Source organism: Ailuropoda melanoleuca, chromosome X (genome assembly GCF_002007445.2).
Source record: "Ailuropoda melanoleuca isolate Jingjing chromosome X, ASM200744v2, whole genome shotgun sequence".
Lineage (NCBI taxonomy): Eukaryota > Metazoa > Chordata > Mammalia > Carnivora > Ursidae > Ailuropoda > Ailuropoda melanoleuca.
This window is the reverse complement of record NC_048238.1, coordinates 83,063,384-83,076,940: the sequence shown is the minus strand read 5'-3', so window position 1 is coordinate 83,076,940 and position 13,557 is coordinate 83,063,384. Positions and strand designations below refer to the sequence as shown.

Sequence of the window (13,557 nt, the reverse complement as noted above, 5' to 3'; positions counted from 1 at the left end):
GTCCATACGCCTCAATACTTGGCCTCTGGACAAGCTCTTCTGCTATCCTGGAATCTACCTTCCTGCCGTCACTGCGTTCTTAAACTCTACCCTGCCCCTTTAAGGCCTCACCCAAACCCCATCTCCTCCTGGAAGCCTTCCCAGATTCCCAGCCACTTGTCCCTCCAACCAGCCCAAGTAATAACTCACTCTTCCCTGAGATTACACAGCACCGCTTTCTCGGTAGCTATGGCTTTCTATCTTGTCTTATTGTTGTCTATATAGATTTCATTTCCCCTTCTAGGACCATAGGCTCACTGAAGACAAGAGCTATGTTTGAGTCTCCACTGTATTCTCCTTAGTACCTACTGTAATGCCTTGCACATAATAAATACGCAGACGTATTTGGTGAGGGAAGGAAGGAAGGAATTTCAGACTGATCCAGGCTAACTTGGATCTGAATCCCGGGGCATGCTGACATTTACCTAGTGGCGGTGGCACATGCCATGTTTATAGGGCCTCTGTGTTCTCCTAAGGATGCTTCCCACTGGTTTATCTAAAGCTTTGCTGGATGGGACCAGGACTGGCACTTCCCTACTAGCGTTTATTCAAATTCATTAAATCTGTTTTATTTTCACTAGAACCAGGTGGGTCCCCAATCTCCCTCCAGCTCAAATATATCCCTGGGCTCTGGGCTTACTTCCCACATCCTTAGCGAGCCAAACTGGAAAGTTCTGGTTGCTGAGCCACTCTACTTAAAAGAAATGATGGTCAAATGAACATATAATTCATCTTTGACCGATGAACTTTTCAACTCGGAAATGTACTTTTTAGTGAGGGGAAGAGGTGGTTTGTAGCTTGAGGAAAAGAGGTTATATTCTAGACAATTCCATCTCAAATAGCTGTAGAAAGAGACTCTGAAAGAGTACACGTACCTGGAGTTTCAACTGTGTCCTGCTTTTTGGTTGTTCCCTTTGTGTTAATTTCACAGCTCACATGATAAAAAGTAAAAAGCAAATGATGTTTTTGATGCAGATGAATGGGAAGCTCAATTTTAATCTGAAACGACAGCAAATTCATATCACATTTTGTTTTGTTTTCATTGTCAAGCTGGACAGTCAGACCTTTAGTTCAATTTCATCATACTTTCCAATGACATATTTTTCTAAATGACAAGCCAAGTCATCAGATAATAGATATCATTGAAATGTACTCTGAAGGCTTTTCCAGTCGGTTTCAATTTGACAACAGTAGTCTCCTGGGTAGTGAGAGCTGATTTATGACTTGGGCTGGAGAGCCCAGTGGATTCTCCTGGATGCAACTCTGCGGCAGGATTTTCTAAAACACTGGATCAAAACCACAGCCTCACAGCCCAGGGATAGTATGTAACTCAATCTGCGTCAGCGAATGCGATCGATCTGAAATGTGTACTGGATTTGAAAAGCTTCTTTTCTCTAAATTGTTGCCTTCCTTCGTGTGGAAGAAAAAAAATTAAGCTTTGCAAATAAACATGCAAAAAATCACTATGGTATTACAGTATCCACCAATTACAGTTCATATAAATACCTTTTGAAGAAAAACGCACGATTACTCTTGAACAAAGAAATAAATTAACTCGCCATCCTTGGCACATGAACTTAATCCTAGAAATGAACACTTCAGTACAAGCATCTCAAGTGATTTTCCAATCAGGACCCCACCAAATGTCTTTACTGCCTCCCAGAAGTATATAAGAGAGAGATCACAGATGTACTTGATTTGACACATGTGCATACACGCGCACAGAAACACACGCCATCTCTCTCCATCTCTCACTCTGTCTTGGTCAATACAGACTAAATGAATGAAAAGCCTGTTTCTTTGGGGCATCCTAACAATAATGCGGATTACTTACTGCATGATCGAGTTTTCTGGAGTGACTAGTGTCGATGAGAGAGGGGGACATATTACAACAGCTTGGTGCTGGACATCTGGCCTCATCATCATTCATGCAAGGCAGGGTTTTGGTGTTAGAACTAATTTCTGTTGTAGGTATATTTCACCACGGAACACGCCTATTCCCAGCAGCCAGACCATCTGGGCATCTAATGCTCTGTTGCGCATGAATGTAGCTATACTCTCTCCCCGGGGGCCAGAACCGCAAGGCACCGCTCTGCTCCTCCCCGTCCCCCACCACACCAAGAGCATGGACAGAGAAAGAGAGGAGGCCTAAAGCTGGGCTACAAAGCCTCCTTAGGACAGCAGGTGGACCTGGGGAAAATCGTGACAGCAGGGGGGATGGTTTCGGACAAAGAACCCTGAGAAGCAGGAAGGGCAAAGCTTCAGGCCTGGGATGCATATCCAGGTTTGTGGAGACACGTAGGAAGCCAAAGCAGTCTGCAGATTTGGATAAGCCAGGGATACACCGACTGGAAGAGGCTATGACAGAGACACTAAGAGAAACACTGGCAAGTACAGCAAGATGCAGAGATGGAGAAGGAAAGAGAGGCAGAGGCAGGGCTGCAGAGGTAGGCTGAGGGGGAAGGGAGCATGGAGCTTGAGAGACGGTCCCACGCCCCTTCGTCTACACTGCACGGAGGCGTTAGGACAGCCAGTGGGATTCTGGTGGCCCCCACGTGCTGCTGTGTCTCGCCAAGCATTTCACTTACAGAGCGGCTGCGCCCCCAGCCCCATGCAAAACCACAGGAAGAAAGATCTAGAAGGGCCTTCGGAACGTCTCTTCTGAATTTCTTCTTTGAAAGCTGAGGAAATGGAGACTCGGGAAAGGGGAAGTGACTTGCTCAAGGTCACGGAGCCCATTGTCAAGGCGAGGCCAGAATCCTAGCTCTAGTCTCGTGTTTGTTCCCTACATTGTTACCTCTCACCAGAGTCCCTTTCATTTGTGGGCGAATTCCACCGTCATCAAAGGACATCAAGCCCTTCGCCTTGATGTGACGCTTTCTATCTTTATGGGACAAAACGTTCAGGGATTGCAAGGGCAGAGAAAATGATGGAAGGTGAACAGAAAAAGAAGAGCCACCACTGTGTTTTACGAACATCAGAAAAATGCATTCTTACCTCATCATAGAACTCTGGATTTTGGTTGTGATGCAAGACAACGGCATAAGCATTTGTGGTAAAAACAGAGCCCGCGGGTTTTCCGTAAATACACTGCAAAAGAAGCAAACGGAGTCACCCATCTCCGTGAAGGCCTCTAAACATAACGCAATGGAACCACACACAGAAGCATCTGTGAGCCCAAGGCCACGGCCAAGCCCACCCGGCTCTCACCGTGAGCCTGTACATTCCAAATCATTTACAGTCACTCCAGCTACCACCCCAGACATCGCCGAACTTGGCTGCGTGGATGCTTCCGAGTATCCGGTCATCAAAAAAAAAAAATGCACTTCCCAATTAGTTGACGGCAAGAAGTCAGATGCAGCTAACCATCTGGAAAGGGAACACTCTGAAACCAGATCTGGAAAGCTTACTTCTCTCGTGCTATTTGCATTTCTTCCTAGGAGAAGCTCCCAGCCAGACAGTTAGCAACATTTGCTGGACGCTCCTTGAGCGGTGGGCAAGGCGAGCATCGAAGACACGCGCGCACACCAGCAGACACACTCCTCGCCTGAAGAAATTAAAAGCTGAACGTCCACGAAGCTACAGGTGAGCTGACCGTCCGCTCACTTTATGAGCCACGTTTTAAAAGTCACTGGCTTTCCGTGAGACCCACAAACTAAATGCGAGGCTTTCTAGGGTTCCAGGAAAAGCTCCGATTGCATTTCCGGTGAGAGTTTTGCACATCCCCGGGCCACTAAGCTCAAGGATAAATACGCAGTCGGCGCGCCAAGGTCCTGCCGGCCTCACCCTGTTACTTCACAGCCAGCCTCTAGGCCTGCTAAGAAATGACACTGAGAACCCCACGGGAATGCCTCGCCAGCTCCCCTTAACTACGGTGCTGGGGGCCATCTGCAGGAGCTGCGGAGGGGTCACCTAAGACTCTCTAAGGATCCTGCATGAGGGGAAAAGGAAGAGTCGTTCTCATCTCCGGCGAGGGGAGGAATCAGAGAAAATACATCTAATCTGAGCCAGCTAATTCCTAACTTAGGTTTCTCTGTTAAACAAACAAACAAAACAAAACAAAACACAAAACCAACGAAACACCTCTTTTCAAAGGTAGGGGTTATTAAACATTCAACGACTTAGTCAGGGACTTCCAGGCGTTTCCCCCAGGAGGTTTGCGTGGAGGACTAGCCGTCCATCTGTCTGATTTAGGCTCAAGCTAGAGAAGGAGGGGGCCCGATAAAGCATGATGGCTAGATGTTCTCGGAACTTCTCTTTTGGGCCTCTGGTTAATGCAAAGCTAAAGGCGCCGGGACGTGAGAGGCACGTAAGGATAACTCTACCAGAGATACTGAGATTCTGCTTTCCCTGCACCCCCGAATCCAAGCTTGGAGGCACCATTTGGCCAGTGCCTGCGAAGTCCCGAAGTCCCGTCTCAGATCAAAGCAGTCCTGCTGTGCCTCTGTTAGCTCAAAGCCTGTTCAGGTTTCAAGGAGAAAGGTGTTTACAGTTCCCTGATGATCCCATTAGAAACTATCAGGTCATCAGAGAAAATGATGTGATGGCACAGGAGAGCGACGCAAAATCAAAGCGGAACAAAAGCAAAAATGGAGCTTCCCAATTCTCAAGCTACACACGCTCCTACCTCATTTGGTTATTTTTAAAGATTTAATCCTTACAGTTAACGTGTAAGAGCAGAAAAAGCAATATTACCTTCGTCACTTGAGTAATTTTCTTTGTGGTACTTAAAGAAATTAAACTTAGCCTGTGAAACTACCAAGTGTCAAAATCTTTATCTTTTTTTTAAGGATTTTATTTATTGATTTATTTGAGGGAAAGAGAGAGTGCATGCACAATTGGGGGGGGATGGATAGAGGCAGAGGGAGAAGCAGGCTCCCCGCTGAGCAAAGAGCCGGATGGGGGACTAGATCCCGGGACCCCAGGCTCAGGACCTGACCGGAAGGCAGACACCCAACCAACCGTGTCACCCAGGCGCCCCCCAAAATCTTTATCTTTACACTAAAAGTATATGCTTATCAAGATCATAAACAAACCTTTAGAGCACTAGCGTCGCTTTCGTCAGAATCCCGGAATTCCACACAGACTGCAATGTTCCTCGCCTAAAAATGATTAATCACTCAAAATGAGTCCTAAAACCAGCAAATTATAATTAGCACTTTATACTCCAAAATGTATAGTTTACGCTGCTTACCTTGGCAAATGTTTTCTGGCTATCGTATTTTAATTGCAAGGGATATACATACAGATGGTTTTTGTAAATAGTAAATGGATAACAGTATTTTGTCATTTCTGGAACAAACTCTTCGACCTCCACAGTAATATTTTGACAATTCTTTTCGAAAGGCTTCAGGGGCACATATGAAGAAGTAATACAATCTACACCAGGAGAAAGAAGACAGGCAAAGGTAATACAATTTAGCAATTATGAACACATTCCTGCATTTATAAAAATATACAAGGACCATGTTCTCAACGAGTGATTTAACAAACAAAATTCTCAGTGATTGACAAAAAAGTCATACAACCACTTCAAGAACCCAGAAGGACAAGACGGCATAGCCTGGTACTGATTTTAGTGAAGCCATCCAAACCAGACACGATTGCTAGTTCGTTCTCAATGTAGAGTGATTTGCCAAATATAACACATCATAATTTTGACAAATTTAAACTCTGCAAAGAAATCCATTACATTTTTCCTCCTGTGGCTGCAATTTAGCTTTCACTGCAGATTTTTATTGGTATCAGGGAATGAACAGTAAATGCATGCCTCCAATTAGCTCACGGGTAGTCACTCTCAAAAAAGGTAACTTGGTGCACGTGCAATTTTCACCTAAGAAATAAAGGAGGCCTTTGGAAACGACAGATCTTAGGATGTGTCACCAATAACAAATTCAATACTCCTGAAGGTGAAAAACACAAAGGCTCGGAGAAGTGTGGTGGCCTCGGTTATCGAAGGAGCCACCGGACCAGAGGTGATTCACTGCACTGCGGTGTCGATGGAGCAGGAAGACCCGGGAAGAGTGACACTGAGGACACAGTGTTTTCGGCTGGGCTCAGATTTCTCCAATTATTATAGTGATACTTACAATACAATATCTGGAGATACAGAGTAAAGTGATCGCTCCACTATCCAGAGAGAACTACTGTTAGTATTTTGGCATATTTTCTTCTTGTCTCCTTTCGATGCCTGTTTTATATAATAATACACAAATCCTACTGTATATACAGAACTTGACCCTGGGTTGGGGTTGTTTTGGCATTTGATCTAATGTTTTATTTTGCGAACTCTTTATAAACATCATTTTCATGGCTGCGTGAAGTTCCCTGGTGTACCATCATGCCTTAATCACACTGCCAGTGTTGGATTCTTAGGTTGTTTCCAATCACCCTCCAAAATAAACAACACGGAAAAGAACACCTTTGTACATAAACTCCTGTCGACATTCCAAATTATCTCTTTAGGAAAAAAGAATCCATTGTACTCAGGTGTTTTGGAGAGTATGCTGGATGCCCCTCCCCTGGCTTATGATCCTTTAGTGACCTCTTATTGCATATGGAATAAAATCCAACCCTTTAAAGAGTTACCATGGTCTATACAATCTCCTGCAGAACCTCTCCTGTTTCGTTCCCATCTTCACTGTTCCCATCACATGGCACATTGGCTTCCTTTCTGCTCCTATGAACCAAGCTTGCTCCCGCCTCATGGTCTTTCGGTATGCAAGCCCTCAATCTGGAGCAACGCTTTGGCCACCCTTTTTATTGTTTTATTTTTTGTTTTTTAAGATTTTATTTATTTATTTGACAGAGAGAGAGCGAGCCATCAAGAGAGGGAACACAAGCAGGGGGAGTGGGAGAGGGAGAAGCAGGCTTCTCGCTGAGCAGGGAGCCCGATGCGGGGCTCCAACCCAGGACCCTGGGATCATAACCTGAGCTGAAGGCAGACACTTAACTGACTGAACCACCCAGGTGCCCCTTGGCCACCCTTTTTATTTTATTTTTATTTTTATTTTTAAAGATTTTATTTATTTATTTGACAGAGAGAGAGAGACAGCCAGCGAGAGAGGGAACACAAGCCGGGGGAGTGGGAGAGGAAGAAGCAGGCTCCCAGCACAGCAGGGAGCCTAATGCAGGGCTCGATCCCAGGACCCTGAGATCACGACCTGAGCTGAAGGCAGACACCTAATGACTGAGCCACCCAGGCGCCCCAATGGCCACCCTTTTTAAAGCAGCCCACCCCAATCACCGACTTGAATTGCTCACTTGTTTTCTTATTTACCGTCTGTTACTCCTAGACTTTATTCTCCATAACTGCAAAGTTTATTCAGTAAATGAATGGACAGAGAGAGGCTCCGAATCAAAATGCCTTAGTCATGGGCATCTATGAACATCGATTACCACATCGTATTCCTACTCATGACAGGAGATGGTGCCTGGCTAAAACCTAGCCAGCATTAGACAGTTTCACTTTAAACATTTTTGTAAATGTGACAGAAGAGCAAAAGCGTCTTGCTATTTTAATTTGTGTTAGTGGCATTATTATGAAGATTTGAACATTTTTCAGGTTTTTATTAGCCATTCCATTTTATTTCCTGCAAAGTGTCTTTTCTGTCTTCTGTCTGTTCTTCTGAGATCTTAGATTCTTGTCTTTAGAGAGGAAAAGAAACTCTCCTCCCTTTGGATCCCATTTTTTTTTAAAGATTTTATTTATTTATTTGGCAGAGATACAGACAGCCAGCGAGAGAGGGAACACAAGCAGGGGGAGTGGGAGAGGAAGAAGCAGGCTCATAGCGGAGGAGCCTGATGTGGGGCTCGATCCCAGAATCCTGGGATCACGCCCTGGGCCGAAGGCAGACGCCCAAGGAATGAGCCACCAAGGCGCCCCTCCCTTTGGATCCCTTGATGGGATGTATCCAAGGCGAAAAGCAGCAGAAACTGACTAGGGAACACTCACGACAGGATATATTACATACGAAACAGCATCTGATAAAATCAACTTAATAACCTTCCTAATTTGTAACTATTCACCACGTATACTGGATTGAATACTGTCCCCCCCAAATTCACGGCCACCAGAACCTCAGAATGGGACTGTATTTGGAAATAGGGTCTTTGCAGATGTAATTGGTAAGATGGAGTTATCCTGGATTAGGGTGAGCCCTAAATTTGATGACTGACTTCACCAGTCTTCCTTAGAGCACTGAGAGGGAACACAGCCCTGCTGATGCCTTGATCTTGACTTCTAGCTTCCAGAACCGGTAGAGAATGTATTTGTCATCCTAAGCCACCCAGTTTGTAGGAGTTTCTTACAGCAGCCCTAGGAACTTAATACACCATGTAAACCTCAAGAAATACATTGAAAAGATAAAAACCTGAGATTCAAACATAGCCCTTTAAGGCTGATTTGTAACATGTGAATTCTTACTTGATAAATCCATAGGAACACATTCTACTGTGACGTTAAGCTGTCCAGGAATAATCTGCAATTTGGTCTTCTCTGGCCTAGGTGTAAGATAAGAAATATTTTATACTTAAAATTTATGATTACTGAATGCACTGGTTACCCTATATGCAAACTTACAAATGCTTCCAAATCCAAAAATGCTCCGAAGCATTCAGTTTCTCCCATACAGGACTCACATTCATCATTTTAGAAAATTATAAGTCATCTATTTTATTGACTTACTACAGCAACACACTTACTTCTTGTATTCTGAGAGCAACTTGAGAATGTCTTCATTTGAAAGCTTGCTACTGTCTTGTTTATATAAAGGAGAAAATCTCCCATCCAGATCCAGAGAACCTTGAGTATCTTTGAAAATGGGTCTAAAACAGCAATAGAATTTTTTTTAAAATTCTCAAGTACTGACAAATTAAGACAGACTAAGTGCTGGTGTGTGTATAACACGGTAAAACTACTTTGGAAAACTCATTTGGTAATTTCTCATGAAATTCAGCACATACCCACCCTCTGATCCTGCACTCCTAGGCCCCATGGCACCTAAATGTTCATAGCAGACTTATTTGTTGTATCCCCAAAAGGAACCAGCCCGGATATTCATCAACAAGTGAATGGATTCACAGTCGTGTATTCATACAATGGAATACCAGTCAGAGTGAAGGGCTGATACATACAACAATATGGATGAATCTCCAAACCAGACTGAACACAAGAAACCAAATGCAAGAGTACGTACTATAGGATTCCATTGGTATGAAGGTCTAGAATAGAAAAAAGTCATCTGTAGTGATAACCACCGGATTGGCGGCTGACTGACAGGAGTGGGATGGCTGACTGGACAGCAGCATGAGGAAACTTTCTGAAGTGATAGACACGGTCCAGATCTTGGTTGGAGCGGTTGTCACATGACCGGAAACATTTGTGAAAATTCACCAAGCCGGATATACAAAACACATGCATTTGAATCAAAGGTAAAGCATGTCCCAAAGTTGATGGCCATTAAGTTAGATCTTTAGGGTGGATTTATACACAAAGTTTACAAGATATAGGTAGAGTTTCCAAATATGAATTTGGAAGATTCCCTACCCCCCTTCCCCTTCTCCCATTCTGAAGCAGCTACTTACTGCTAAAATGGGAAGTAATGTCCAAGCCCCCAACACACCGGAAGCAGCTCTAGCCAAAAACAGAATTCGCCCAGGCAGAGCCTCTGAAGATGTGGTTCCAGGCATTAACCACTGTTCCTACTTCTAAGCATACCTCCTTTATTTTCAGTAAACAGGGGTTTGGCATACATCTCTAAAATGTCCCAGGCAAGCCTTGAGAGTAAGCTCTTGGGGCTGCTAACCACCAGAACAAGGCAGGAAGGAGAAAGGAACATTGTACAATGCCTCATCAGAACCGGGGATGACAGCTTCTACCTTTGAAGGTTTTTAAATTAATTTTAAATTAATGTTTCTACTGACCAAAGAGCATGGAACAGCTCCTCCGACAGCCTGGACAGTGGGCCGCACGCCACGGTGGTCTAGTGTGGGCGGAGGTTACACGCCGTGGGTTCGAATCCCTGCTCGGCCATATGCTACACGAAGTTGGGCAAGGATTTTTTTTTTTTTTACTAGCTCTGTGCCTGAATTTCCTCATCGCCAAGGTAGGAATAACAGTACGCACCCCTCAAGAAGGTAAACATTAAAGCACTTACACCACTGCCTTGTACGGGGCTAACAGATAGCTCTAAATAATCCCAGCAGCAGCAATGGACTCCTCAGGCCGGAGCACCACGAAGAATGTGTCCGTTCACAGGCCATTCTTCACCTCCCATAATGCCTAAGTAGACCAGCCACCGCGACTCTTCGCCATTCACCTAACCTTGGCTGTGCGTGTGTGTTTTTTTAACCAGTCCGCAAAACAAGGACAAGTGTGTCTTTTCATCTACCAACACAGAATACATTTTGAAAGCTTCCCCCAAATGACATGATTATAAATAGTGACAGAAGCGTTAATGAACTTAGAATCTCCTATCCTTATGCTACCCCCCAACACCCACTGCACATAATTGATTGACTTATTCAGAACATGGTGCCCTTTCCCCAGAAGTTCTAGTGAGCGATACAGGCTGCATGCAAACAAGCCAGCGAACCTGGACTCCAAAGGGGGTGGGATAAGCAAGAAACACATTTTAAGACATCCCTGCATGTAGACTGGCGAGAATTGGGGGGAAAAAAAATGAATGTAACCTACCCTTAAGAGATGAGCTGGAGATAACACCCTTCCACGTACACTCCCAGTGACGGGTTCCCACATTTGTCATCAGAAAGCAAGTCTATTAATTAATTACCCACTTGCACTTAACAACTGCATTCTTGCACCTTCTCATTTTTAGTATGTTTTCCAGAACTATTCTAGGATAGCTTTTCGAAGCATAAACCTAGCCAACTCTGAAATAGTGGGCACACTGGACATAATTCACTACAATTTCGGGTTTTCTGGGGGGAAAAAATTCCATTACTTTAGCAAATAAGGTCTGCTCCAAAATGCACTAAAATTAAGTGCTGTCAGTCAGATCAGGAACCGAAGCCAAAGAAAATTTCCCTGAAGCACCACAGATGAAGAAATGAAAGGTTCTCCGAGGCAGGGCCAATTTTAGGAGAAAGGATTCTTACATCGTGTGGCGGACTTCACGTTTGCGCCCTAAGTTCCTATATGGAAACCCAAACCCCAAGGTACCGGTATTAGGAGGAGGGACATGGGGGGGGGGTGACTGGGTCAGGAGGGTGGAGCCCTCGTGAATGGGATTAGTGCCCTTAGGAGAGGCCAGAGAGTGGGCTCACTTCCTTTCCGCCACGTGGAGCGAAAGGAGAAACCAGCTAGCTGTCTGCAACCTGAAAGGGGTTTCTCACCAGAACCTGGCCATCCTGGCACCCGGATCTCAGCCTCCCAGCCCCCGGCACCGGGAGGGAGAAATGTGTGCTGTTGAAGCATTTTGTTATCGATGCCCGAGTGGACTCGGCCCCATCCCAAGTGGCCCAGGATACAACTGGCTTGTCAGAGACTGCCCGCTAAATGCTGCCGGCAAGGATGGCAGCTGTGAACTTTACAGATGAGAGCGAATAAAAAGGTCAGGATTATATTTGTACAAACCTGGCAGCCCAAGCAAAGGGCATTCTGTATTGTCCAAGGCGGCTACACACTTGCTTTGCTGTCCTGTGCACCTTCTGGGCCGTCTAGGGGCAGAAATAAGAAGACATGCTCGTGTGTGTTCCAATGACCAGAGACTCACCATACACAGTAATTTGCCCCACTCACCGATGGGAAACATCAAAGTCCAGCAAAAGAGATAAAGAAAGAGCCCCTAATAAAAACATGACACACGTCAGCTACCCACTTTCCAAGACTAGAGTTTTCATTCTCTTTGCTTTTTAATCTCTCTCTCTCTCATTTTTTTTTGACAGAGAGAGAGAGCACAAGCAGAGGGAGGGGCAGAGGAAGAGGGAGAAGCAGGCCCCCCGCTGAGCAGGGAGCCTGCTGCGGGGCTCGATCCCAGGACCCTGGGATCATGACCTGAGCTGAAGGCAGTCGCTTCACCAACTGAGCCACCCAGGCGCCCAAGACTAGAGGTTTTTTTTAAAGCATTTTGTGTTTTCTCATTAACAGAGCCTTCATCAAGATATCAGAAGACGGACCAAAAGAGGTGTCGGGCACGTTTTGTACCAAAGACCTCTACTGGGAAAATTTTGAGCAGTTTTAATGTGTATTCCCTTTCACACATGAACAGGCAGACACTCATTATTCTTGGGAGAGGTTTGTTCTGAATACAGCTGACCTTTTTACTCCCAAGATAAAAGCCAAGTGACCAAGAGTCAATGCAATTAGTTTAGCTGGGCAAGGAGCTGCTGTTTGCACAGGCGCTAGGAGCTGACAGAAGATTAACAGCCCATAGAGTCTAAACGGGCTGTGAAGTGCCGGCTGGATGCTTGTCCCTAGGGTGCAGAAAGCTAGAGGCTCTGATCTATATCGTGGAGACTTTTCGCTCCCACGCAAATTAGTCACATGTCTCCTCCGCATCTTCCGCTCAATAAACACTATTTGGACACACAACTAAATGCCACCTACGCCAGATCGACTCGTAAATACTCAGTAGCTGGAGTGCCGCTAATGAACTGTGCCAAGCACGCTTTCGCTCTCTGGGCCTCTGTGTTCTCATTTATAAAAATGAGAGGAAAGGACCAGGTCAGTAATTTGCAGAAGTCTGGATTTCATGATCCAGAAATTTGGACGATTATAGGGGCCACTGCCTTTTCACGGTGCCATCCGAAGACATCCAACAGTCACAACAGTCACTACCATTCCATAGGCCAACATATCGTGAAAGACACACAGGCATGATGTTCAAAAGAAAGGAAGAACAAAAATCTCAGAATAAAGGACGGCCCCTCAAATTGAACACACTGAGCTTCGTGAATCGCTCCTTCTCTTGTCTTTCTTTTGCTTATCACAGACAGGAGGAAACAGGAGTGTAGACTGGCATTTGGCAACCACGGGGCTGGACCTCCCAGCTCTGACGTTTTTGGGCTAGATGTAAGGTCTGGAAATAAAGAGTAGCTGTTGCCAAGGATACGGTGTCAATGAACAGATGTCGCCTAAAAGCCTTTTTAGCTCTTATTTTGATAAGCAAGCAGAAATCAGACTGTCATGTAAACAGGACATAAATGAAAAGGGGAAAAGTCATGTTCAAACTGTAGCATGCATACTCACAGAGCACACCGTATTTAGAGAATAAGGCTCTTTGGAGGGTACTGTTAATGAACAGAACCATTTAAAGTATCAGTAAAAGGCAAATTTTACATTAAGCCAAAATGTTCACAAATGAGCTTTGTCAATACCTTTGCCGGGTCTGAATTCTTGATGTAGGGTTCTGCACAGTGCGCGATGTTTCCCTGGAGCACCTTTTCAATTCTTGCAACCAGAAAAATTTCAGGATGTGGATTCGTCGCTGAGAAAATTCCCTGGGGGGAAAAAATTACTTCCATTAAACATTTTTTTTAAAAAAGATTTTATTTATT

The 13,557-nt window shown here is 44.9% G+C and overlaps 1 protein-coding gene across 4 annotated transcripts in view; it reads right to left on the bottom strand.

The window, feature by feature from the left end:
* The window catches only part of DOCK11 (dedicator of cytokinesis 11), a 186,565-nt gene that overhangs the window by 94,059 nt on the left and 78,949 nt on the right, over nt 1-13,557 (bottom strand). For all 4 annotated transcript variants that reach the window (XM_034649108.1, XM_034649107.1, XM_034649105.1 and 1 more), the window contains 8 exons: nt 13,378-13,500; nt 11,636-11,718; nt 8,743-8,865; nt 8,465-8,541; nt 5,234-5,418; nt 5,076-5,141; nt 3,037-3,129; nt 915-1,038 (listed from right to left, as the gene is read on the bottom strand). In XM_034649108.1, coding sequence (XP_034504999.1) covers nt 915-1,038; nt 3,037-3,129; nt 5,076-5,141; nt 5,234-5,418; nt 8,465-8,541; nt 8,743-8,865; nt 11,636-11,718; nt 13,378-13,500 — 874 coding nt within the window. The remainder of the gene's footprint in view (nt 1-914; nt 1,039-3,036; nt 3,130-5,075; nt 5,142-5,233; nt 5,419-8,464; nt 8,542-8,742; nt 8,866-11,635; nt 11,719-13,377; nt 13,501-13,557) is intronic.